Here is a 27,466-nt window from a genome sequence, read left to right as displayed (position 1 = left end):
GGGGCATAGTGCACAGTAACCCTGGTTACAGCTACTCCGGTTCTTTAACGTGCACCAGTGTATAGCACTATCACCCGGAACCGCCATTTAACGCCCTTCTCAGAAGACGATTTGTACCTTTATCGGTGATCGAACCTGCCATCCATGGTCTGACAGAAAAGTATCTTATCACAAGACCACAAACATAGTTGAAACTACTGGCCTGGTTTTTACTGCCCTGTGATGTGTTGTACCTTGTTCGTCATTTAACATTTGTTCTATTGTGTTAAAGTACTGTTATTGGAAGAATAAAGAATATTGTCATAACAAATACAATGAAACATTTTCTTTCATTTATTTAATTATAATATCTAGAAGCATGGTACAATATCAATCAACAACAGTATGACCACAATATGTTTCCAAACAAAGCACATGGATATAGATGGGTATCTTGGAAAACTGGGCAAGATATCAGTGTATTGTTGTGCATTTTGTGGCTTTGACTTGACAATGGGCAAAAAAATAAAACTGATATACAATGATAATATATATTTAATCTTGGAATTACATGCTTAGAAGAAACATATGGAAAACATTTCTACTATTATAGACAACCAAAACATGAACATTGAAATATTGTAGAATTCAGTAAACCAGTTTACACAATAAAACCACACATGTAATACTATGCCCTAGTATATTAAGCTTCATGTTTTCCACAATCTAGTCAAATGATTGAGATTTTTTGAATGAAGTTAAATGCACTGCAAAAGCATGTAAATAAACTCACAAAGATATGTAATAAATGCAAATGTGATTTTGCTAACGCAGAATCTTACAATCCCAGTATTAAATAAAAGAAATGTGTGATTAAAGGGACATTACTGAATGTTTTCAAGAGCTGAAAATCGACAGGACCTCTTCTGCAATGATGCAGGTATCATATTTCATTTAATATGATTACATATACAGTCCAGCCCCGTTGGCTCGAACTTGCTTGGCTTGTATTCAAAGTTGGCTCTAACTAGATGTAGAGGACCGATTTCTTTTCACCGAAGGCTAATAATCCCGCTTGGGTCGTTTTCTCAGAGTATGAGCCAACAGGGTTCAACTTATATTCAAAAACAAGCAAGATTGCCAACTGTCACAAGTGGTCGTACATGAGGACAAATTTAGGGAGCAAACACTCTCAAAACAGCATTTGCCAATTCAAGGGTCATAATGCTGCTGAGGTGACATGTCTTGTTATTGAAGCCGACAAAGATATTCTGCCCATACACATTGTGACCAAATTTGGTAAGGGTTAGAAAAAGGCTCCTAAAGTAATTGATCGATAGACCGATTTGAGGTAAATTTCTATAATTACAAGGCGCTTAATCGTAAGTGTCTTCAGTGATATGACCTATTATATAACTTGCCCAAGACATTATGCCAATACACAGTCCGATAAAGGTTGATGAGGATTGCACAAAGGCTTATAAAGTTATTAAGCGTACACGACCATTTTTAGGTAATTTCTATAATTAAAGGGCAATAACTCTTTAGTGACTACAGTGATATGGCTGGTTATCGAACTTGTCAGAGATGTAATGCAGCAAGTAAAACTATAATAAGCCTGTAAGTTGGCAGAAAAAAAAGTAACAAAATGCGCTGCATCTTGATGGCGTTTATATATTTGACTGATACAAAAAGTTTAATTTATTATTCAAAATAAATGTATACTTAGGTTATGTGATTCTAAGCAAATGAACATGTTATTTTCAGTGACATTTGATCATCTCTATCGCAAAATGTATACACAAACATGTACAACCAATGTTTTACACAGACATAAATGTATTTGAACCAATATTCAAATCTGATATAACTTCTGATAATAAGCTGTAACTGTTTTTTTGTTGTTGTATTTTTTTTTATTAATGTCTGCAGCACATAGAAAATAAAGATGAAAATTGTTTAAAAATCGAAAAACAATTGAATCAGTTTTAACTATTGCAGAAAGATTATCAGAGAGTTTGCAAAAAGTGTTTAAAATTTGTTATCTTTATTTCATTATCTTTATCATCATAAAGGCTATAATTTTTTTTTCAAAGTTTCATATTTATGACGGATACACAACACCGAAAATCTTTGATTGACAGGAGAGTCCTCCTACACGATATACTCGTATTTTCTTTTTCCCCTAAAAGATTTCTTTGTGTTTTCTCAAATATTTTCTTGTGTTTTTATTTTCCTCCGAAAGATCTACTTGTGTTTTTATTTTCCTCCGAAAGATCTACTTGTGTTTTTATTTTCCTCCGAAAGATCTACTTGTGTTTTTATTTTCCTCCGAAAGATCTACTTGTGTTTTTTTACCCAAAATGTTCTTGTGTTTTTTTCCCCATAGGATTTTCATTTCTTGTCATTTGACTTGTATTCTTTTCCAAAATTCTTAGTCCATAATCTTTCTTATACAAAAGTTTAAATAGGACATAGATTTCTCACTACTGTTAGAGAGGACACCAATCATGTCATTTTTTTTTTGTCTTTCCAGCACTAAAATTCATAGGGCATGCAGGTGTACATGTAAACACCATATATGTACTGATGAAGTTAGACTTATACAAAATTGACAATATTAAAACATGAATCACACAGACCATCAAAAAGTTTCTCACAATGTTTTCAGTGTTAAACGCTTGACAGAATGTAACAACATTTGCTTAAATTACACAGATATCACAGACAGCTCTTGCTTAAAGGAAATTTCATATATAACAAAAGTAAAACATGCAATTTGAGAATAAATTTTCATAACTAACTTTCAATTCTTAACCTAACTTTCAATTCTTAACCATACAACTATTATAATAGCTGTTGCCATTTTGGGGTTTCAGTCAGGTGTTTTAAAACTCTAAATACTTTTTATGACTCTCCATGATATGATCTAGATGATAATTTTCATCCAAAATAAAAATCACCCTTCCATACCATGTAAATGATTGTAGATAAACAATTTTTTTATATTTTCTTTGCCATTTTTATAGTTTTGATATTCTTAAACATATACCTAAAATTCCACCCAGGACGTCCAATGAACTCAAAAATGAACTATAGACATGACAAGACTAAAATTTACCCCATTCTATTATTTTTTCAAACTCTCTCCACACAAAACAAAAATAAAAACAAATTCATAAAAGCCCTGCAAATTATTTGAACAGATGCCCATAACAACTCCTGTCCTTAGCAACTGTTGTCCCTAGCAACTGCTGTACCTAGCAACTGTTTCCCACTAACACCTTCAGCCTTTCATTTTTTCCTTCTCAGCCTCTTTCTGTTTCCCCTCTACTGCCTCCTGGTTTCCGATTGGTCCATTTTCCTGAATCTCCTCCTTTAGTTTTACCTCCTTTTCATGCTGTTTCTCAGCGAGATCAATCTCCGCCTCCTTCCTCAGTAACGTCATCATCTCTGACACTTGCTTCTTGCTCAACTTAAGATTTTCTTGGCTGATCAACTCTGTTGCCTGAAATAAACAAAATACAGGAAACAAGAATTATTATTTAAGTTGGTTAATGATAACAAAAAGAATAACATTAGCTCAATAAGCTATTTTTGAACATGAATAACAAACATACATAACATTACAAAACATAACAAGAGCCGTCGTAAGACAGCGAGCTCGACTACGCTGCTTTGACTTAGAATACAATAACGATGTAATAATACCAAGTTTGGTCTCTTTATGTCAAACCTAACCAAAAGTATTTGATACATAAGGTGACTTTGATGCTGCCCTCCCACCAGCCCGCCTTAACAATGAAGCAAGTCATTCAAATAACTTGATTTCCCCAAAAAAATCAAGGGCCATAATTTGTATTTAGGCTTAAAACGGAGTTATGTTTCTTGTTGGAAGATGGTCGTTAATAATTTTGAATTTTATTAAGTGCAGTTAATGAATGGTATAGAAGTTTTTTTATTAAAATCCCAACTTGCCCTTAACTTTTACATGCCTAAAACTTTAACCTAAGTCAATCAGGGGCCATAACTTGTATTAAGGATATGGAGTTATGTAACCTCATTGGGTGATGGTCGTGAACAATTGTGTGAAGTATTAAGTCAATTGAATGAAGGGTATAGAAGTTATTAAACAATATCCCAACCTGCCCTAAAACTTTAACCTAAGTTCCATAGTCAATCAGGGGCCATAATTTGTATATAAGATAATATGGAGTTATCTAACCTCATTATGTGATAGCTCTGAACATCTGTGTGAAGTATTAAGTCAATTGCATGAATGGTATTGGAGTTTTAAGTGAAAATCCCAACTTGCCCTAAAACTTTAACCTGCCCTAAAACTTTAACCTAAGTCAATCAGGGGCCATAACTTGTATATAGGATAATATGGAGTTATGTAACCTCATTATGTTATGGTCCTGAACAACTGTGTGAAGTATTAAGTCAATTGAACAAAGGATATAGAAGTTATTAATAAATATTCCAACTTGCCCTAAAACTTTAACCTATCGTAAGTTCCATAGTCAATCAGGGGCCATAATCTGTGTAAAGAATAATATGGAGTTATCTAACCTCATCATGTGATGGCCCTGAACAACTGCGTGAAGTATTAAGTCAATTGAATGTAGGGTATTGGACTTTTAAGTGAAAATCCCAACTTGCCCTAAAACTTTAACCGGAAGCCGACGCCGACACTGACGCCGACGCTGGGGCGAGTAGTATAGCCCATCTATTCTTCGAATAGTCGAGCTAATAAATTATTATTATTAATAATGAATTGCTGACCTGGAAACAAAATGTTCAAAACACCCTATGCTCAGGTTGTGATGAACCTATGTTACACTCACGGCCATGGAAGGTACTTATAAGCTATGCATATTTGTAATCAATTTAATTTGAAAAAAGTATTTGCTAATTGGAAATATCCCAGGAAATCCTACCTTTTTTCATCTGCTTTTGAGTGATAAATATCTTTAGTTGAATAGAACAGTTAATTTTAAATTGGAATAATTGGAAGACTAAATGAATTAAAAACATGTTTTAAGACATTCAGTACTTTTATCAATGGATTCACTAATGGTGTCCTAAACATAATACAACATCATACATCATCAAAACAAGTGTTCTATCAATGAAATCACTATTTCATTATTATTATGTGGTATAAATATCATGTAACAGCCCCCATCTAAGCACAAAACAAACTCACCGACTCCCCAGCAATAACTTACTTTGAGAACATCATTGATGTCTATGAGGCCATCCTCGTCGGTATCAAGCACCTGCAAGACCTTCTGCATGCGCACATCGTCCGGAACATTCTGTAGACGCTTTAGGGATAACAGCACCTCGTTCACACTGATCAGGTTTCCTCTGTCGAAACAAGGTAATATTTATTGAATTTATGCATGAGTTATAGATCAGAACAAGAGCGGTAACAGACAGCTATATCCCCCGCCTCATGGGGCATTTTTTGTAACGAAAGCCAATCAATGGTAAGGGTAGTTTCTCAGGAACATAAGAAATGTGTAAAATTAAGAAGGGCAATAACTCTTTCAAAAAAATTGCAAAAGCCAGGCAATATGCCCTGCATCAATTTATAGTCATAAACGTCAGAGGACGTTCGAAGTAACCAATTTTAAATGTAAAATAAGCAAAGGGCTATAACTCTTTCAAAAATGGTCAAATCAGGTAAGCCCGACAATATGCACTGCTTCACTTTATGATCATCAATCTGTGAAAGTTTGGTAGAAATCGCATGAAAAACATAAGAGGAGTTGTGAAGAAACCAATTTTAAATGTGAAATAAGCAAAGGGCAATAACTATTTCAAAAATGGTCAAATCACAAAAGCCAGACAATATGCACTGCTTCACTTTATGATCATCAATCTGTGAAAGTTTGGTAGAAATCACATGAAAAACGTAAGAGGAGTTGCAAAGAAACCAATTTTAAATGTAAAATAAGCAAAGGGCAATAACTATTTCAAAAATGGTCAAATCGGGAAAGCCCGACAATATGCGCTGCTTCACTTTATGATCATCAATCTGTGAAAGTTTGGTAGAAATCGCATGAAAAACATAAAAGGAGTTGCGAAGAAACCAATTTTAAATGTAAAAAAAAAGGGCAATAACTCTTTCAAAAATGGTCGAATCGGGAAAGCCCGACAATATGCACTGCTTCACTATAGAGTCATCAATCTGTGAAAGTTTGGTAGAAATCGCATAAAAAATGTAAGAGGAGTTGCGAAGAAACCAATTTCAAATGTAAAATAAGCAAAGGGCAATAACTCTTTCAAAAATGGTCAAATTACAAAAGCCCGACAATATGCACTGCTTCACTTTATGATCATCAATCTGTGAAAGTTTGGTAGAAACGCATGAAAAACGTAAGAGGAGTTGCGAAGAAACCAATTTCAAATGTGAAATAAGCAAAGGGCAATAACTATTTCAAAAATGGTCAAATCACAAAAGCCAGACAATATGCTCTGCTTCACTTTATGATCATCAATCTGTGAAAGTTTGGTAGAAATCACATGAAAAACGTAAGAGGAGTTGCGAAGAAACCAATTTTAAATGTAAAATAAGCAAAGGGCAATAACTATTTCAAAAATGGTCAAATCGGGAAAGCCCGACAATATGTGCTGCTTCACTTTATGATCATCAATCTGTGAAAGTTTGGTAGAAATCGCATGAAAAACCTAAGAGGAGTTGCATAGAAACCAATTTTAAAAGTAAAATAAGCAAAGGGCTATAACTCTTTCAAAATGGTCAAAGGAGGAAAGCCCGACAATATGCGCTGCTTAACTTTATGATCATCAATCTGTGAAAGTTTGGTAGAAATCGCATGAAAAACGTAAGAGGAGTTGCATAGAAACCAATTTTAAATGTAAAATAAGCAAAGGGCAATTACTCTTCCAAAAATGTTCAAATCAGGAAAGCCCGACAATATGCACTGCGTCACTATATAGTCATTAATCTGTGAAAGTTTGGTAGAAATCACATGGAAAACGTAAGAGGAGTTGCGAAGAAACCAATTTTAAATGTGAAATAAGCAAAGGGCAATAACTCTTTCAAAAATGGTCAAATCAGGAAAGCCCGACAATATGCGCTGCTTCACTTTATGATCATCAATCTGTGAAAGTTTGGAAGAAATCGCATGAAAAACATAAGAGGAGTTGCGAAGAAACCAATTTTAAATGTAAAATAAGCAAAGGGCAATAACTCTTTCAAAAATGGTCAAATCATGAAAGCCCGACAATATGCGCTGCTTCACTTTATGATCATCAATCTGTAAAAAAATTGGTAGAAATCGCATGAAAAACGTAAGAGGAGTTGCGAAGAAACCAATTTTAAATGTAAAATAAGCAAAGGGCAATAACTCTTTCAAAAATGGTCGAATCGGGAAAGCCCGACAATATGCGCTTCTTCACTTTATGATCATCAACCTGTGAAAGTTTGGTAGAAATCGCATGAGAAATGTAAGAGGAGATGCAAAGAAATGAATGGGGGCCGGACGGACGGACACACACACACGGAATCGCGCCTACCATTACTATATCCCCTTGCCTTTTCAAGGCGGGGGATAATAACATTGCACAACATCAGGGGGAAGAGGCTGAACAGTGACTACCAAACTGTAAAATGAGCTCTTTCAGCCATTCCTACAAGATGGATATCAAACTGTCAAGCTATAAAAAAGGGCCAATTAAAAAATGTTTTGCTTTTTTAAGAGCACTGCAATCAAAGTCTATCAATCTTAAAATACATTTGCCACAGCAATGAGACAAGTTGTACATGTGATGAATTTCTATATGGACTTTTCCAAGATTCATGGGATAGTCACAACAGCAGGGTTATGTAGTAACTTCTTTATTCCAAACTCTTTAAGAATTTCCAGCTGTGTTCTGTCTTCTGTTATTATTTATATAATTTTAGCAGCACCATAAAATAACCAAACCAATTTTGAACAGTGATTTTCTGAACATTTTCTGAACATTCCCTTCCCAAAATCAGCATATTTCAATAGAAAAACAACTTTTTAAGGTAACATACATCAGGTAACGGATACTTAATACTTTGTTTTGCCTAAATTGATACTATTCACAATGGATTGTTTATTCATTTCACTATCAGCTGGAAATGAGACATATGACATGATAAATGTCCATTACTATCTCAAAAGGATAGATTCATCTAATAATAGATAGGGAATGAAAATTTCAACCTGTTGCTTCTTTAAACCCAACTTAAGTTTGGTTATATACCACCAAGCCAAACAAGTGTTTTTTTTTGCCATTCTCAAGGTCCCCCCCCCACAACACAAGATCTTGTGAACAACATCATGTCAACAAGAAAGACTTAGCATAGGTTTATATAACCTTCTTTACAATTCTTGTAAAATAAATTAAGTTTCAGCTAAAACCTCAGAAGCCAAATGGCAGAACATGTGAAATGATAAATGGTTTTATAATGTAATGTAATTATTTAAAATTGATGCTCTAGCAAGCTATTGGTGCCAAAACTTGTCCACACTTCTCTATTGTATAAAAGATGAAACTCAATATTTTAACCAGAGTTATGGGACTTGCTATGTAAATGCACACTGCCATTGCAAACATGTGAACAAAATTAGGGATTAGTGTCCGGGTTATTGCTAATGTCAAAGTTATGACAATGAGGCTTCAAAGATGCCTTGACTTTTATCTTCATATAACAGATGAGCTTAAAATGTCCTGTAGGTTCTAATTACTGTAAAATGTGCTCACTTTTTTATCTCGATGGCCTTGAGTATCTCAGGGGGATGCTCAGTCTCGTCAAGCAGACGTGACTCCTGTTTCTCGATAGTCTCCAGCAGTTCCTCCTTCTTGGTTTGAACCTGCCCAGATGAATTAGTAATTTAACAAAGTTAGTATGTGGATACTCTACACACAGAGCTCTTTAATTCTTGAAGGTCAGAACACCTTGAAAAAAATGTAATGGATTTCTTGGTTTAAATGCCATACAGTATCAAAAAATCTCGATTTGGTTACATGCTGGCATAAACAACATGCTGTTTATGGATACTTCACACGATGTGCTCTAAAAGTATTATATTCTTAATTGTTTGAATTTCCAATTATAAGCAAATTACGATGTTTGACCGAATCTGTACTGGTTGAGAAGCAGTTTCCGACGGAAAGCAGTTTCCGACAAATCGCTTTTTCGCGTACTTTCTTTAGATCTGCAATTCAACTATATGGTAACTAGGCAATCAAAAGTTGAAATTCTTACCGAGACACGTAAGTAACTTTTATTATTATTTAATGTTTAATGTTTATTTTTAATTTTGTACACAAACTTGCACGTGGGGGATTTGCACGCGCAGCGTATTGCGCATGCGTGTGAACCTTATTTGCATATCTATGAATAGCTACAAGGTTTTCCTAAATTGACTTATACAAACGATGATCATTGTGTACATATTTGTGAACACTGTTGTCATGCTAGTTTCACACCCACATTCACTTAAATGTATACAAACACAAGTTTCCATCAGAAATTAATCAAAATATCATTGATATTCAGTGTCTGCCTGATTTCGAGTATGAATTGACTGTCGTAAATCTTAAGGTTTAAATTTTTCGTAAATGCTGAAAAATTAATTAATATTTCTCTTATTACAGTCTTATATTTAGTTTATTAAATAAACGGATAATAAAAACACACAGTAGGCACCTTAAATATGCCCCGCATTCGATTTGTCGGAAACTGCTTCTCATCACAAACTAATCAGAACAATGTAAGTACCCTCTTTGCGCCCCTCTTAGATACACTATATGTGACGTCACACATGTGAAAAATATATTATATAGTATGTTAACTGTATCTGAGTATTTGAATTGAATAAGGACAGTGATACCACAGTGATTCTCTTGTCCAGCCGGTGCAGGTACTTGTTCAGGTAGTTGTGGAGTTTCTTCGCACCCTTTGTCTCCTCAATCTGCTTGGCGTAGTCAGTGTTCTCACATAGTGCCTTGATGTCAGCCATGTCCTGGAATAATAGCATTGCTATATACATGGTGAAACATAACACAACTCTCTACACAGACAATATTGATGTGTGAGGGCACTGAATACCATCAGCCATCATTTTCATTTGTAAATGACTTGGAGTTATTTGACAATCCTTTTAAAGAAAGGACAGCCCTATTGATTCCCCAAATCTGCTCAATTATAAATATGTAAAACAAGGCTTTAAGTCAGTGGTTAGTATCTTAAACACTGCTTAGACGTTAAGACAAAAATGCAGTGGCAGTTTTCAATGTTCGCAGAATCACGATTAATTTATGTAGAAGAATCACATCACATTCAATACCAAGAATGAATTGCATAAATAAAATAATATCTTCGGGCTAAACCAAAACTAAATAAATCACACAAAAAAAAACATTCTGATCAGATTTTTTATTCTCATGATATTTAATACATTCTCTTTTCTACGAGAGAATTCTTTGAAAACATTGAAACTGTATTTGTGTCTTCCGGTCTTTCAAACATGAAAGAGCAATATATGACTGTCAAATGAATCACTGGTACACTGTAAGTGTTCATAGAACATAAAGTACATGTGGTAATCACAACACAAAGTGATATTCGTTTATAATGACTTGTTTAAGCTCAATTTTTAAGACGGCGAAAATCTGATGTGAATCACACGAATCTGCATACTGGGTAGAAAAAAATACTGGTGTACTGAGAGGCCACGAGGAAGTTCCCCTGGGGCAGTGATTACGAACAGTCTCAAGTCAGAGTTCAGACTCAAGACTCAATATGGCAAAACTTCATTTCATTGTTATTTTCCTTCTATCAAAGGAATGTTGGTGAAATTTGCTGAAATGTTTCACTATTTGAATGTTTTACTATTATTTACATTCATTTTCGTAAAAGAAATGGAATAAATATGATTTTTGTTCCTTCATAAAAAAGCTTTCCTGAGTCTAGACTTGGACTGTTTGTAATCATGGCTCCTGGTTAACTGAGGTGAGACTCTTACACCTTTGCACACTACACAACTCTCATCCTCTAATCTAGTACACTCATTTCAAGTGGAGTTATGGAGGGATAAATGTTGAACCATGTTTATAACCATTGCGTCTTAAATTCCAAGTTTTGTATATACAGTACAAACATTAATCCAGTTTTGGCATTGCAGGTTTGAGCGTAATTATGAACAATGAAATACAGCTCTATCCACAGAGTTATCTTTTCTTGTTACAATTTTTGAAAAATTTAATACTTCTAATAAGTTCACCTACAATGTACTTGGCCAATAATTTTGATTTACATTAAACAATAATATAGTAAAACAAGGGCTGTCACAGTATGTGACGAATGCCCCCGATTGTGACATTGACCTATGAACAAGGTCAGTACATGAAAAGTTGATCTTGCCTTTACATGTCAAATACATATGGCAAGTTATTTTAAATTGCCTCTAAACATAAAAAAATACCACCCATACTTGACAACCGACACTGTTATGTCCTTATATATGCAGCATTCCATTGTGAATAAACACCCAAGTGTGACCTTGACCTTGAGATAGGGACACGGGTCTGTCATGCGACACGTCGTCTTGGTATGCCGAACACATGTGGCAAGTTATTTTAAAATCGGTCCATACAAGGGAGTTACCCGGACACGACAACCTATACTCTATGTCCTTATATGCAGCATTCCATTGTGAATAAACACCTAAGTGTGACCTTGACCTTAGAGGTAGGGACACGGTTCTTGCACGCGACACATCGTCTTGGTATGCCGAACACATGTGGCAAGTTATTTTAAAATCTGTCCATACAAGGGAAAGTTACAGCCCAGACACGACAACCTATACTCTATGTCCTTATATGGAGCATTCCATTGCGAATAAACACCTAAGTGTGACCTTGACCTTAGAGGTAGGGACACGGTTCTTGCACGCGACACGTCGTCTTGGTATGCCGAACACATGTGGCAAGTTATTTTTTTAAATCTGTCCATACAACGGAAAGTTACAGCCCGGACACGACAACCTATACTCTATGTCCTTATATGCAGCATTCCATTGTGAATAAACACCCAAGTGTGACCTTGACCTTAGAGGTAGGGAAACGGTTCTTGCACGCGACATGTCTTCTTGGTATGCCGAACACATGTGGCAAGTTACTTTAAAATCTGTCCATAATATTCTGAGTTATTGAGTTGGACGGACGGTGTGATTTTAATATGCCCACCTTCCGGGGCATAAAAACAAAGGAATCGCAAATTTTTTTTACAACAGTGCTGCGAAAAGATAACAAAAGCTTGTCTGTTTCTTGGGTCGAAAAAGGAGCATAACTCGACAATTACTCAAGTCAAAGTTATGGGCCTAAATCAACCTGGGCATATAGTCTTTGGCAACATGTGTACCAGGTTTCTATTGAATATCTGTAACAGATTTGAATTATGGCCAAGTTTGAAGGGCCTGCAATTTTTTTTGTCTAAAAAGGGGGCATATTTAGACTATCATGGGCATACCATACATGTGTGTATTGTCTCTATTAACATGTACACCAAGAGTTATTCAAATATTTTTTAACAGTTTTTATTTTTTATTTTTGGCCAATATTTAAGATTTAGCATGACGCTGATGATACCTACGATGCCACACTATTAATTGGATGATACACGGCCCAATTATCGGATTAGGAGATTATCAATTATGAATTACTAATTGCAATGTTTTGACTAATGGGACTCGCTGATTCACAGATTTACCATGTGCTCAAATTTGCGGTGAAGTCAATGTCGCTTTGGTGATACAAATGGGCGAAGTTTGGGAATTATAGGTGACCACTTCGCCCAAGCCCCCTCGCGAGAGCCCTGCAATAAGGCCAACACAGTGTGTGCAGTTTCTTTGAAAAAACAGATGAGATAAAAATATATTCTCTTTAGTACAAGCATACAATTGACCTTGGCTGTTCTAGAAATGGTTGGTAACTTGATACATTGTACACTCCAGACCTTTCGACCGAGGATAAAACTATTTCGTTAAAGTTAGATCATCTTATACGACAATGTGTTGACTAATTAAAGTGCAGGAGTGAAAAATCTGTTTGACTGACCCATTCCAAATTTTAACTAATTATGAAACAAGATGTTTTGACATCCCAATAATCACAATCATTGGTTCAATGTAATGTGGAAATGTGGTCTGGAAAATACGAGTACCCTAGGAAACCAACTTGTGGTACTTGGTCACCCCAAACCAACTCACACCAAGGATTGGATCCACAGCCCAAGGCACCTTGGTGTGAAGGAAATATGCAAAGTATTGAAAAGCAGGTGAACAAATTGTTCCCAAAAGATTAATAATTAACATAAAAAGAAACCATGTATTTGTGAGACAACATGAGCTAGAAAATAAAGGCAACTACAAAAGAAGCACACAATACCTCGGTGTAATTATCTAAATCTCCTTTAACCTCAGACAGCTCATCTTTGTGGTGTTTGGCCATGTCTTCAATGGCTTTCTCGATCTCCCCGAGATCCTTGGCAGTGATGTCTTCCTCGATGTCTTCCACGGTGGGTGGGACCACAGTCTCAGCAGTGATAACTTCAGGGACTGGGACCACCTCTGGGACAGTGCTTGGCTCCACCTTAAGCTCTGAAAGCAAAATGATACAAAAATATTTGTGCGTTTGTTTGTGTGTGTGGTGGAGGGAACAGGAATATTGGGGATCAAACTAAAGCTTCCCCCAAACCCGTAACAAATGATGTTTAGAATAGAAAATATAATTTTAATCTGCCTTTGTTTCGAAGGTCTTACAATGGATGTTAAAGGGACTAGACACCAGATGATATAATTACAAGAAAAAAAGAACATTGTCAAAAACTTATATAAAACTGATAACGTTGTGTACCAGGCATTAAAATTTACTTACTGATGTAGCACATCGCTAATGACACATGCATCTTCTGCAGTTTTTGCACATTTTTCCAATTGGAAATTTATTGGGATGGTCTACCATGTAAATCTGAGTATGTTTAAAAATGGCGTCGGTATATTTATCTGTACTCATCATGTGACTTTTAAATGTTAAATATACACACTTCTTGGCTCAAAAGAAGAAAAGACATTGCGAGGAAGCAGAATCTGCTGCAAAACAATGTAGAAACAGAGCCCAAAAGATCAACATCTGTAATAAAATTCGATGGAAACTTTTGAAAGAGGTTAACTCTGCTGAAAATGACAGCAAGTTGCTAAAATACTTATTGACAGTTTAGTGTATGTGTACTGAGATGATCACATGACCTGCAAGGGGTTCAGAAAATCCATTCCACGCTTTTGAAACAGGGAAACCATTCTGCGCTATTTTAAAATGGGAAAACTCAGCTGAGACAGCAACATGATTGACGTGTTTATTCTTGTAATTATTTAAAAGGATGTATTATTGACAATTCCAGGCATGTTTTGAGGGAAAACTGTATTTGCCGACCATCTGGTGTCTAGTCCCTTTGAACCTTCTTTTTAATTCTTGTTCATCAGGCATCTTGTCTTTTTCACTATTTCAAAACCTATACCACTTCCACAATGGCAGCAGTGTCGACTATTGACAGTATTATTTACACCTGGGCTCTCTCGTGACAACATCTCCAGCCATCTGGCAACAAACTTCTAATGGACCTAATGACCTAGTAATAATTGAATAATATCTGCTGTAAAATAAACCTGCAAAACCATCCATATGTTTGGGCTTCACAGTGGGTGCAGGGTTGATCACAGATAGTATTGTGATAGTACCGGTATATCAACTCCTTGCCAGTCTCATGTCACCAAGTGATAAGACAGCCATACTATCAATAGTAAAGAAGCCTGCTCATACCTTCTGTGGGCCTAGCCATCACAGTGAGCGCAGGGTATATCACATACAGTATTGTGATAGTATATCAACTCCTTGCCATAATATCTACAGTAAAAAAGCCTGCTCATACCTTATGTAGACTAAGCCATCACAGAGAGTGCAGTTTGGAGAATGGGCTCAACCTTCCGTGACTCACTACCAGGCTGAGAGACATACTAGGCTGTCTGCTGTACCCAAGAGACAAACTAGGCTGTCTGCTGTACCCAAGAGACATACTAGGCTGTCTGCTGTACGCAAGAGACATACTAGGCTGTCTGCTGTACCCAAGAGACAAATCATCTATGCCATCTGCAGTAAAAGAAGCCTACCCATACCTATAATGGCTTTGGCTGTTACAGTGGGCGCTATGACAACCATGGGCTCAACCATACCATGCCTTCGCACTAGGCTGTCTGCTGTATCAAAGAGACAAGTAATCTATACCATGTGCAGTAAAAGAAGCCTGCCCATACCTTCAGTGGGTTTGGCTGTCACAGTGGGCGCTGTGTCAACCATGGGCTCAACGTCTTGCAGAGTTATCTTATCCTCAGCCTTCTCCTGCTGTAAAGTGGTAAGTTTCTCCGCCAACTCCTGGTCAATCACCCGCTGCTGCATCTCCTTCAGGGCCATCTCCTTAAACACACACAGACAGACTTGCAAACCACAGCTTAAAAATGAAATGAGAATGCTTTCAATTAAAAAAGGGACAATGGAAAAAATAGATTAAAATGAATACAAATACATGACAATGCATAACTTTGTGATAGTGAAAATGAGATTTTCTCTTGATAAAAGCTGAACTTTGTGTTTCAAGCAAGGAGTCTTTTGTTATATTTTTTAAGCAAAAAAAGTTTTTCTATCAAACTTTAATCCCTAAAACAACATTAGTATGATGTATTGGTATGTCCTATCCATTTTAAAATGAAAATTTACACAATATTTCAAAGAATAATAGACTAGTGGGGGTCAGGGGGACAAGGAGTATCTGCTCAGTTGTACATACATTCGTGAATAAAAAAATATGCAAACTTATTAAAACCTTGAACAAAAATTACCATTTCCTCATAAATAATAAGGGATATCAACATATTCTTTTAAAGAATTGTAAGAAAATAAACAAAAGGGTACTTTGATGTTTGATTTGCCAATAAAATGAAAAGATGGGGCAAAATGTATAAAATGGGGTTGTAAATATTTATATTCTCTTTAATAACATATAAATATGCATATAATGCTACAGAAATTGTCACTTAGTAGCCTTATTATTGCATAAATGGTATAATGCAAAAAAATAAATCAAATCTAAATAAAAATTCTGAGAATCAATCTTTAAAAGAGTAATAGACATGAACAACAACAAAATATTATTTACCTCAACTGCAAATGGAAAACATAAACATAAAATAACAGGATCATCTCGACATATTTTTAATAGGCAAGCATGCTATGTTTAAAGTAATTGGATCTGTAAAACTGTATGAATAGTGAAAATCAGCCATGGTGATGTTGCTTAAACATTTATAAAATAGTAGTTTACAAATATTTGAAAAAGTACAAAAACTGTAATTATTCGAAAAGCTGAATAAGTATTTATTCCATATGAATTTGTTGGTGTTGCGTCATTCAAAGAAATTGCATTTTTCTAACAGAATACACATCGATGGCCTCACTTCTAAATGTCAAAACTACAAAATCCCATGTTTTCAGTAGCAATGTTTTTAGTATTTGATCTTGGTAAATTGATCACACATTTTTTTTACATAATAATAAGTTACAATTTCTGAAGGTTCTACATTTTTGCTTCTCTGTGAGATGTCCAATCATTGCTCGACATTTTAATCACATGATTCAAAACCATTTTTTCATTGGACTATTTACATGGCATTTTGCAGTTAGATGCGACTCGCCTTGCTGATTTTAGTGATGCTAAAATTCCGAAACAGAAAAAATGCTGCTTGGGCATTTGTAAGTGAGGCCATCAACATGAATAAACAGCCTACTATATGAAATTATTAACATGACCAAAGCATTATTCACTACGGATTGTTTGTAAGATCGTGTTTGATGCCTGTAAGGAGATGTGTGTCATTGCTGGTATGAATGTTATGTGAGCTACACTAAAACATGGTCATACCTGCATTTCAGGAGAAGAAAGATTTTCCTCTGTACTCATATCCTCCTTCAATATAATGGTTTTATCTAAACTATCCTTACATCAACGAATGATTTTACCTGGTGGTGTGATTATTAAACCATTATGATGTATCTAATAATAGCATGTCTTATAATTTCACATATGAAACATGCGTTTAAGTAAACAAATTTTATTCAATACAAGCATAAAAAAATCCATTCCAGACAAGTGGGAAAGGGCAATGCAGCCATTTCCTGGCTTAAAAGTACAATATACAGTCGAAATGAAGGCCACATAACCTACACTCATTTGACAATTTAGCATGGAATTATTACTACGATGGGTCATTCGGTGATGATATGAAGTTTACCTAAGTACCTTACATATCAAACCAACTCCCATAACATTTGGTAAGATCTCTTAACAAGTGTATTTTTTCAGAAATATATCATCTCTAAAACTTTCTATCGACGTCAAGAACTAGGCCCCAATTTCTAGAACAACCTTAATTCTCTTATAACAGGATCAAGTTGAGGGGTGGTATTCAATATTCGACTTAAGTCAATCTTATGGTGATACATCAGTAACTTCAATAACTGTCTTGTTCAGTTATTAATAACAATTGATCAGATAAGCTATATCGTTCCTAGAACCAATTAAGAAAAACATTGAAAAACAACGCAGCTTTTATTGGTAAAAATTGTGTTATGGTCTCCTTTTCAAGGGGTTTTGAGGCTTTTAAAGGAGAACATTTGAAAGTTTTAAGCAATAAATATGGCTACATGAAATACTATACTAAAACCTGCTCTGCTCAAGATATTTGGAGAATTTGGGGCCAGTATAATTTTGCAAGAACAGTTGCTTTATTTTCTCAACAATTTGTGCAAGATCAGTGCTGGGGCAGAATTCAATACTGATCTTATCATTATCCTTAGAAATGCCTCAGTCATTCCATTCAGCATATTGGTCAGCTAAATATACAAGCAGATCAAAACACTTAGTTTCTGATCTTAAATTTAAGTTCAAGCTAATTTGCTTATTGAATACTGCCCCAGCAGTGTCAAAGAAAAGCGTGAGCAGTTCCCATGCAAACAACTAGCAGTGAGTCCAGGGGAATCCTGGGGAATCCAGGGGAGTTTAATGTGTTGGTGTACCTTGAGATCATTCTGTTTCTTGTCTGTTGTCTCCTTAGTCAGCCTCTCCTCCTCCTTTCTCTCCTTCTCCTGTAATGCAGTCAAATGTTCGCAATTTAATACTAACATTTATAGATATAAAACTTAAAACAAGAAACGCCGCAATGCGATGATACCAGCTTTTTAATGATTGACAGAAGAACTTCAGCCTGTGTCTGTTTTTCTATTTTTAGTAACAGTGACCTTGACCCTAAGGACCCCAAATGCAATCCATTGAAAGGTATCGATAAACTCTTCCTTTATACCAAGTTGGGTCAGGATTTGTCAACCCTAACTTTAGTAATTCAGTTTCAACCATTTTTCTATTTTTAGTAAGAGTGACCTTGACCTTGAATCTAGGGACCCCAAACGCAATCATATGAAAGGTATCCATAAACTCTTCCTTTATACCTGGTTTGGTCAAGATATGTGGACCCTGACTCAAGTTATTCAGTTTCAACTATTTTTCTTTTTTTTTAGTACAAGTGACCTTGACCCAAGGGACTCCAAACCCAATCTCATGAAAGATCTCCATAAACTCTTCCTATCCACCAAGTTTAGTCAAGATATGTCATCCCTAACTAAAGTTATTCACATTCAACTGTTTTTCTATTTTAAGTAACAGTTACCTTGACCTTGACCCTAGGTACCCCAAACGCAATCCCATGAAATGTATCCATAAACTCTTCCTATAGACCAAGTTTGGTCAATACATGTCAACCCTAACTAAAGTTATTCAGTTTGAACCATTTTTCTATTTTAAGTAACACTGACCTTGACCTTGACCCTAGGGACCCTAAACGCAATCCCATGAAAGGTCTCCATAAATTCTTCATATAGACCAAGTTTAGTCAAGATATGTCATCCATAACTAAAGTTATTCAGTTTCAACCGTTTTTCTATTTTTAATAACAGTGACCTTGACCTTAACCCTAGGGACCCATAATGCAATCCCATGAAAGGTACCCATAAACTCTTTCTATAGACCAAGTTTGGTCAATATATGTCAACCTTTACTAAAGTTATTCAGTTTCATAGGTGAGTTTGACGCTGCCCAGCCGCCCGCCCACCAACCCGCCCGCCCGATTAACAACGTTAGTCATTCTAAAAACCAGTTTTCACTATGTGAAAACCTGGTTAATAAGGCCATACAAATCGAAAAAAAATATCAGATTTTTGCCAACAAAAATGGGAGTGAGCAGGCATATTAAAAAGTTCCAGTATGTTTAATTGAAGGAGTCAAGGAAAGTTAAAAAAATCTATATATAGGATGATAATCTCTGACAATATTAACTTTACTTTACATAAGCTACCCACACACCAAGTTTAATCAATATCTATCAATGCTATCAAAAGTAATTTGGCAAAAAACATTTTTCTATTTCAAGTAACTGACATTGACCGTTGAAAGCAATTCAAAGCTAGCTCTTCACATAAGCTATCTACACGCTAAGTTTCATCAATATCTATCAATGCTAACTTATGTTAATGGGCAGAAACCAGAAACTTAGCCCCTACCCCCTCAAAAGCAATCCCAAGCTAGCTCTCCACATAAGCTACCTACACACCAAGTTTCATCAATATCTGTCAATGCTAACTAAAGTTATTGGGCAGAAACCATTTTTCTATTTTAAGTAATAGTGACCTTGCCCATTTTTCTATTTTAAGTAATAGTGACCTTGACCTTAGCCCCTCCCCACTCAAAAGCAATCCCAAGCTAGCTCTTCCCATAAGCAACTTACACACCAAGTTTCATCAATATCGGTCAATGCTAACTAAAGTTATTGGGCAGAAACCATTTTTCTATTTTAAGTAACAGTGACCTTGACCTTGCCCCTCCCCCCTCGATAGCAATCCCAAGCTGGCTCTTCACATAAGCTAACTACACACCAACTTTCGTCAATATCTATCAATCCTAACTAAAGTTATTGGGCAGAAACCATTTTTCTATTTTTAGTAACAGGCGACCTTGACCTTAGCCACTTCCCCCTCAAAAGCAATCCCAAGCTAGCTCTCCACATAAGCTAACTACACACCAAGTTTCATCAATATCTGTCAATGCTAACTAAAGTTATTGGGCAGAAACCATTTTTCTATTTTTAAGTAACAGTGACCTTGACCATTTTTTCTATTTTAAGTAATAGTGACCTTGACCTTAGCCCCTCCCCACTCAAAAGCAATCCCAAGCTAGCTCTTCACATAAGCAACTTACACACCAAGTTTCGTCAATATCTAACAATGCTAACTAAAGTTATTGGGCAGAAACCATTTTCTATTTTTAGTAACAGTGACCTTGACCTTAGCCACACCCCCCTCAAAAGCGTTCCCAAGCTAGCTCTTCCCATAAGCTACCTACACACCAAGTTTCATCAATATCTATCAATGCTAACTAAAGTTATTGAACAGAAACCAATGTTTGACGCCCGCCCGCCCGTCCGCCCGCCCAATGACAACCTCATTTTAATAACCCGGTTTTCCTTGAAAACCTGGTTAAAAACAGGCTATTTCTTTAAAATAAAAGTAAAACTGTTTTACATTTTTTGCAAAGTAGGTGCGGTAAATCTGACAAAATATCCATTTGGTGTAGACTATACAGTCATTGAAATTAGATTTTTGGATGAACAAATTACATGGTCAAATTCATACACAAGTGTTTCATTTTCCATAAATGCCCTGTTATATAAATTTCAGAATTTGAGCAGCCCGGAAAGCATTTTACCAGTACAGGGCTTCTGCTGCAAAAACTTTCATAATTTAGGAGAAAACTTTCAGAGGTGAAGGCATGGAAGATCAGAATATTAAGTCAGCCATTTGCATTTATAAATTGCTAAAGCTTTAAAATAACAGATAGATAATATTGGATTGTTTTACTCTTCCGGAGTCTTCCCCACTTCCAAAAATGACAGGAAGAAAGTTCATACTTCAAGATTCATACTCTTAATGGAAGCCCTGTGATAAGGCTGCCATCGTGTCCAATGCTTTATTATTGGCTTCTCTTACGATTGCATAAACTACACAGAAATTTAATGCAAAAAAGAAAAATGTAACTTAAAACTTAAGTAAGTATAAAAACAAGAACTACAATATTTATGTTTCCAACCTCTTGTTCCTTCTCCTTCTTAATGGCGGCGTGTTCCTCCTCCAAGACGCGGAGTTTCTTCTCCGTATCCACCTCCTCACCCTGAGTCTCCGCGGCCGTCACCTGCACCTTGTCAACCTACACACAGGGAGAAATACATGTACAGTATCACTTTATGTATGGGATTGTGTCAATATTAAGTACGGTATATTAATCTAAAAAAACATATGCACAAGGTACAAACTTCCTCTTATCAAATTCTGTTGTTAACAAGTTTGCTTGATTGTTAAACAGAAGGAATTTTATGAATCCTTTTCCATTCATATCAAATCCAAAGAACATTCCCTTTGTTTGTTTGTTTTTTGCTTTTATTAACAATTGTTATTCTATATTTTAAAAGCAACTTCAACACTTTATGTTTCAATTCTAAGGACAAAACAACAGTTATTTTTTTTCTACATGAAATTCATGGGATTTGTTGGTATTCACTTCTAATATTAATAGTAGGAAAGCATATCACTGCTCAGTCTTGTAATAAGTACTCACAGTAGAGTTTGACAAGCTCTTCAGAGTCTCCTTAAGTTGTGCAGCCGGTGACAGGTTCTCGTCCAGGTACATGACCCTAGTCAGTAGAAGCAAGCTGGTGGGAACCCGACTCTGTGACAGGAAATGATGGTTAGTTTCACTTTCATCAAAGGTAAACTTAAAGGTATCAGTTTGTTTAAGTATGCAACTATGAGTAGAAAACCTGTTGGAACACAATGTTTCAGGAGAAATGATACAGCTCTGATACAAAAAAGATTAATTTTGGATACATTGAAGAAACTGAGTTAAAATCTTAACTGTACAATGATTTTTATCAGCCTCCAGACAGAACATCAAAATTAGGATGATGCAAGAGAAACATGCCACACTCCATACACTGTCAGATTAATAACATTTGCTGAATATTGACCTTGAGATGAAGGTCAAGCCACTGCTGTAGCTGTACTTTGAGCCTTTCCTCGGACAAGCCAACTGCCCTCATTCCCCGAGCTCGGTTGGCAGCCTGAAGTTCTTCAGTGGTGAGACTGTCCATACCCTCCTTCTGGATTACCTGACAGATACAAATATTCAGGTTAACACATACTTGATGATACTAAGTCCTCATCCCTGGAGCCCTGAGACTGTACTTTCTCTTAAGGATCACTTCATAGACAACAAGTATATAGGTTAATCGATATCGATGAAAATAAACGATTAAAACTGTTAATATCAACAAATGCACACAGAAAGATTATTGATTTTATAAAACACTGTATGTATGGTCTATCATTATAATTATATTTCTGCTCCAAATTTTTTTTGCTTATTATTCATGTACAAGCTCTAACAGCTAATAGAGAGACACATTCTTAGTGACCAACCTTATCGTCCACCTCCAGTTCCCTCACTTTCATAATGATCTGAAACCTCAACACCGGGGCGCTAGGGATCTTCCCGAGGAAGCCGATACCCAGGATCTTACACAGGGCCTGTAGCTGAGTCACGTTCAGGTCGTCCAGTGTGATCGAGTCTTCAAACAGCGAGGAAAACTTGGTGATCTCGTCGATAGATGGGATCTTCTCTGTGGTTTTCACCTGGTGATAAATCTAGCAGTTTAAAGACCTGTACTAGCATATTAAAAAAAAAACAAGAGAACTTGTTTACTGGTAGACTTCGCTGTGTGATGGCTCTAATATTAAACTGTGTGAAGTATGAAGTCCATTCAATGAAAGGTATTTGAGACCTGAATTCAAATCCCAAGTTGCCCTAAGACTTTAACCAAACTTTTAAAGTTGATAAAGGGCCATGGAGAGTGATAAAGGGTATTGGAGTTGTAAGTTAAAATGCCAACTTGCTCTAAAACTTTAACTAGATGCTGACTTGGATGTGGATGCCGACATCGGGGCAAGTTTAGCTCTCTTTATTCTTCAAATTATCAAGTTAAAAAGGTTTTACACAGACTATTTAATTAAATTATAAGAACCTTATTCTATTACATCTAACATCAAACAAGGAAAATCATCTAAATACTAGTAAAGGACAAAACCCACTCATCGAAATTTCCATTAGTCTAGAGGTATATGCAAAGCTGTTTTCAGGATACTGAAAAAATCCCATTTACCTATGATTTATATAGGGATATATATATATAGCCAAGGGCCTATATTTGTTTGTCCTTCTCCACATAAGATTATTGAAATTTAGGCTTGTGCTTGAAAATTTGTATTCTAAAATGGAAAATCCAAATGAAGAACAGTATACCTTTTGCATGAAGTCCGCAAAGTCCTGTACTGTAGTTGCTCCAGACTTGGCCTTCCGCAGAGGGATCTCGTGCAGGCTGTTGGCCAATAGGGACGCATATTCCAGCTTTATCTGCAGTTGACGCTTGTAGTCCGCCTGTGTGAGAGAGGAGTTACAAAAAATAACAATCTTTACAGTCAGAAAATCATTATCATGTACACTGTATGAAAAAATCTAGCAATTAATTCATGGTTGCCTTATAAAACTTTTGAGAAAATTTTATGATTTCATGTTCACATTTAAATAACTGAACACCCTGTAATAAAATATCAATGTTATAAATGAAATTTCTTTCTTTTTGTATGATACATACTGTCTTTGGTTTGTTCTGGAAAACACTTGGCATCATGTTCAGTGACATGTAAAATGGGATGAAGATTTCCCCGAGGGGAATCAGAATCATGGGTATAAGGGGAACCATCCGGATCAGGTCTGCTAGCGTCCGCGTCAACTGAAACACATACAGTTTTACAATATTACATAAAGCATTTTGCCATAGGCCTACAACCAAACACTTTAACACCATACAAATTGCAGAAACATGAATGGTTACTGACCTTGTTTTGTCATCAATTATTGTTAATGCAGGTAAAAGTTACTTATTTTAGGAAGCTCACAATGTCAATTCTATATGCTAATTTATAAGCCTAAACATTGGAGTGACAACAGCCCTAGAGATATTTTAGCTGGTCTTTAATTCCTAGCCTAGATATGATACACACAAACAGTATTATTATATATGTTTAAATTAGAATTTGACAAGAATGATTTTAGATTTAGACCAGCCACCATGGGTGGGTGATTCCATAATACACCCTGCCAAATGATAGGCAAATGAAATGGAGGAACTTATATATTAAATACTTTATTAAATCAATTTTGAGTAATTATATTAGTTTTAGTCAAGGATTCTTAGCACTTTATTTTCAATAAAGCAGAAATATCCGGAATATAATACACTATTTACCATTTTGTATTCTCTTCTCTTTAACGAGGATCGACCTTCCCTCAAATACCTGAACAACAAGGGCATGCAGTATTTCGAATTTTTCCAGATCAACCGAAAACCATCCCAGTAGTGTCGAACAAAATGTTTTAAACCAGTCCACATGTAATGAAAGTAACCAACTTTCTTCATTTCTGCTAACAAAGCCTTCCATTTTTCAAGTTTCACTGCTAAAAAGCCTTTCTTTTGAGTAGTTTCATTTGATTTCTGGACACTTTTCGTTCCTTGAGTCAATGTTTTGTTAGACGAAACATTTTTGTCCTCCTCTACTTTTTCCTTTATAATTTTCACCGACTTTTCCACTCGGGTATCTTCTTTTAACAGGAAAACAGAGGAATGCAGAGATCGTGTTGAAAGATATTCAGTTATAACTGGAGAAGTGAGTGGTCCAAATATGGTAGAAGAGAATTTAGATATATGATTGTTTGTTCTATTGCTTGTCTGCGTATATGTAAAAGGCTTGAGGTAGAGTGAATTCACAAAAACTGCTTCCCGACTGGCATCGGTCTCCGACTTTCTGGTGTAACCTCTATACCTGTAAAGTAAAACAAAGTAGACATATAATGGTAAATAGCAATAAGTTTTAGGTTTAATTAAGGCATTCAATTAACTTTAACAAACAATTGCTTTAAACAATTTGTACTGAAAGAACACTACAAAGCTTCCTAAAAAAAAATAATGTTTTATTTCCAAACAATTTTGTAAAAGAGAAGTTGATTACATGCAGTTTTACAAACATCTTATGTTTTAATGGCACTATTTAATGAATTGAACATGATTCCTTTTTTCATGTCAAATATCAAATCTATGCTGTGAAACTGATATCTGCAAAGTCACATACTGATCTGCATGATACAGGCGATGGCAGTAACAACGACAAATTCCATACGGAGGCCCTAAAATGAAAAATAACATTCACAAAATTGATGGAACCAATGTACAGGTATAATAACATCCTGTGAATAAAGAGCAAGTTTGCAATTCTTAAAAAAAAGACTACTGGGCTTATCTGTACCAGTAGGCAAGTGGTTCTCTGACAACAGCAGTTCTTGGACATTCACGATTTTCGCCTCATTTCGGAAGTTACATATCAAGTGCCTGGATATTATCAATCAGGTGGTTGAAACGTCTCAGCAGGTACTGAAACTTTTTATCAGGTAAGGAGTAAAAGATCGCAAAATCACATTTAACTTACGCTGGGTATCGCAATTGCAGTGTACAAGCGCAAAAAGCACACCATAAACAGTCAGGTAAGACAATTATTTCGGTATTCTGGCTTTTTTATGCAGAAAACATTATACATTGTAAGGGAATATTCATTTTGAGTTGAACGTTTACATTTCAAATGTGTTAAAAATAGATACCCTACAAGGTACCACTCATATTGTATGTACTGGTATATATATATATATATATATATATATATATATATATATATATATATTTATTTTAATGACAAAAGAATAAAATCTAATGTTTAGTACTTTAAATAATCCTATTTTAAACATAATAAAAAAACTCGCTTCTCGGTTTTGTTGTTAATTTTAGGAAGTGTCTGAGGTCTACTTCTATTAGACTAATATTTTACCCTTCTTGACCACTTCATTCTGAGCCTACGAAAAAGGAGTAAGTTAATTAACTTCAGTTTTATTTGTATTATTTCATCAGAAGAAGAGCTTAAGTTTATTATAAAAATTTTTTATTCAGATATCATCAAAAATCAGGAGAATATCTTGAAAGTGTCCAAAAACTACTTGCCTACTGGTAAACATGTTTTGTCACTGACACTGGTAACTTGTGTACAAAGGTTCATGTGAATACCTTGGATGTGTTTTTTTGAGAAACGGCAAAGACTCAAGTTTTTGCACGCCAACATCACAAGCGAAGTAAATTTTATTACTGAATCAGTGAATGTTTACATTCTAGCATTGCCATTGACCTCAGACAGGCATAACAGTAAACAGTCAGTCTGACAGCCTTGACCCAAATGATATGCATGATGATTGGCACGAAGTCTAACATATACATTTATAAAATGTGCAACTCACGCAAAACTGTAGTTCTAACACCTGCTGTCAAATATCCTGACATTCTGATTATCCTGAACTTTTCTGACAGCAAATGTTTTTGATTTGAGAATCTTCTTTTTGCCCAAAGAATACAATTGTATTCGATTAGTAGAAACATAAACCGGTTTAAAGTGGGTTCGCGAAGTAGCAGTCAATAGTTTAATGACCCGACGGTGTTATTCTCCAACGCAGAACACCTTTACAAAGTATCGGTAACTGTACGATACAATGACTTTTGTACGTGTTAAAAGTAACTGAGCTCGATTTTACAATTGATTTACAAAATGATATAGCGTATGCAAAAAAGCAAATGGGTTAGACACAAGTTTTGACAACATTGGTAACGTTTTCCCCATCTCTAACCTCGCCGGCTCTATAAGGAGAATAATTATATATATACATGTACGAGGGGTGATCCAGAACTAACGGGACTGTCCCTATATTTCCTTTATTTTTCAAAAGATTTTTATAAAACTTTCTGAATACACACTTTTATCTACGGCAAAGATATTAATGAAATTAGTTTTATTGCAGATCTATGTTATTCCATATTATTAACCTCTATAGCAACCAAGTGACGTAATACCGGGGACAGTGTCGTTAACTACTTATCGCATAAAACGTGCAAGTCATATTCTTCATAATAATGAGAGATATTTTAGCGCCAAATTGCACGATCAACGTTAGACGTTTTTCACGTCATTTAAAAAAAATCAACGTCATTGTTGTTTCCGTTGAAAAACAACAGCGATTCAAGTGTAACTACCTGTTTAAAATTATGGCGTCAAAAATCCGCTA

At 35.5% G+C, this 27,466-nt stretch overlaps 1 protein-coding gene across 1 annotated transcript; it reads right to left on the bottom strand.

Moving 5' to 3' along the window:
* Positions 1-317: 317 nt before the first annotated feature.
* LOC128212166 (mitochondrial proton/calcium exchanger protein-like) lies at positions 318-26,793 on the bottom strand. Its single transcript, XM_052917470.1, has 16 exons — positions 26,648-26,793; positions 25,441-25,495; positions 24,561-25,134; positions 23,907-24,044; positions 23,555-23,689; positions 22,675-22,887; positions 22,224-22,364; positions 21,815-21,925; positions 21,290-21,406; positions 18,172-18,240; positions 15,357-15,516; positions 13,435-13,646; positions 9,879-10,010; positions 8,746-8,855; positions 5,211-5,352; positions 318-3,487 (listed from the first exon to the last, which is right to left on the bottom strand). Exons 1-16 carry the CDS (start codon positions 26,784-26,786, stop codon positions 3,266-3,268), a joined length of 2,670 nt encoding a protein of 889 aa, XP_052773430.1. The 5' UTR covers positions 26,787-26,793; the 3' UTR covers positions 318-3,265.
* Positions 26,794-27,466: the final 673 nt, after the last annotated feature.

The sequence above is a fragment of the Mya arenaria genome, chromosome 12 (genome assembly GCF_026914265.1).
Source record: "Mya arenaria isolate MELC-2E11 chromosome 12, ASM2691426v1".
In the NCBI taxonomy this organism is placed as follows: Eukaryota; Metazoa; Mollusca; class Bivalvia; order Myida; family Myidae; genus Mya; species Mya arenaria.
Note: the sequence above shows the minus strand (reverse complement) of the source record. Positions and strands in the feature narration are given on the sequence as shown.

What these genes read in the sequence shown, in the direction of transcription:
- LOC128212166 (XM_052917470.1), bottom strand. Translation starts at nt 26,786, where the DNA reads ATGTTTCTACTAATCGAATACAATTGTATTCTTTGGGCAAAAAGAAGA. An exon ending in AGAGAAGAGAATACAAAATG is followed by an intron (nt 24,045 to 24,560) that starts GTAAATAGTGTA and finishes TATGTGTTTCAG; the next exon opens with TTGACGCGGACGCTAGCAGA. An exon ending in GGCTTGACCTTCATCTCAAG is followed by an intron (nt 21,926 to 22,223) that starts GTCAATATTCAG and finishes TTCCTGTCACAG; the next exon opens with AGTCGGGTTCCCACCAGCTT.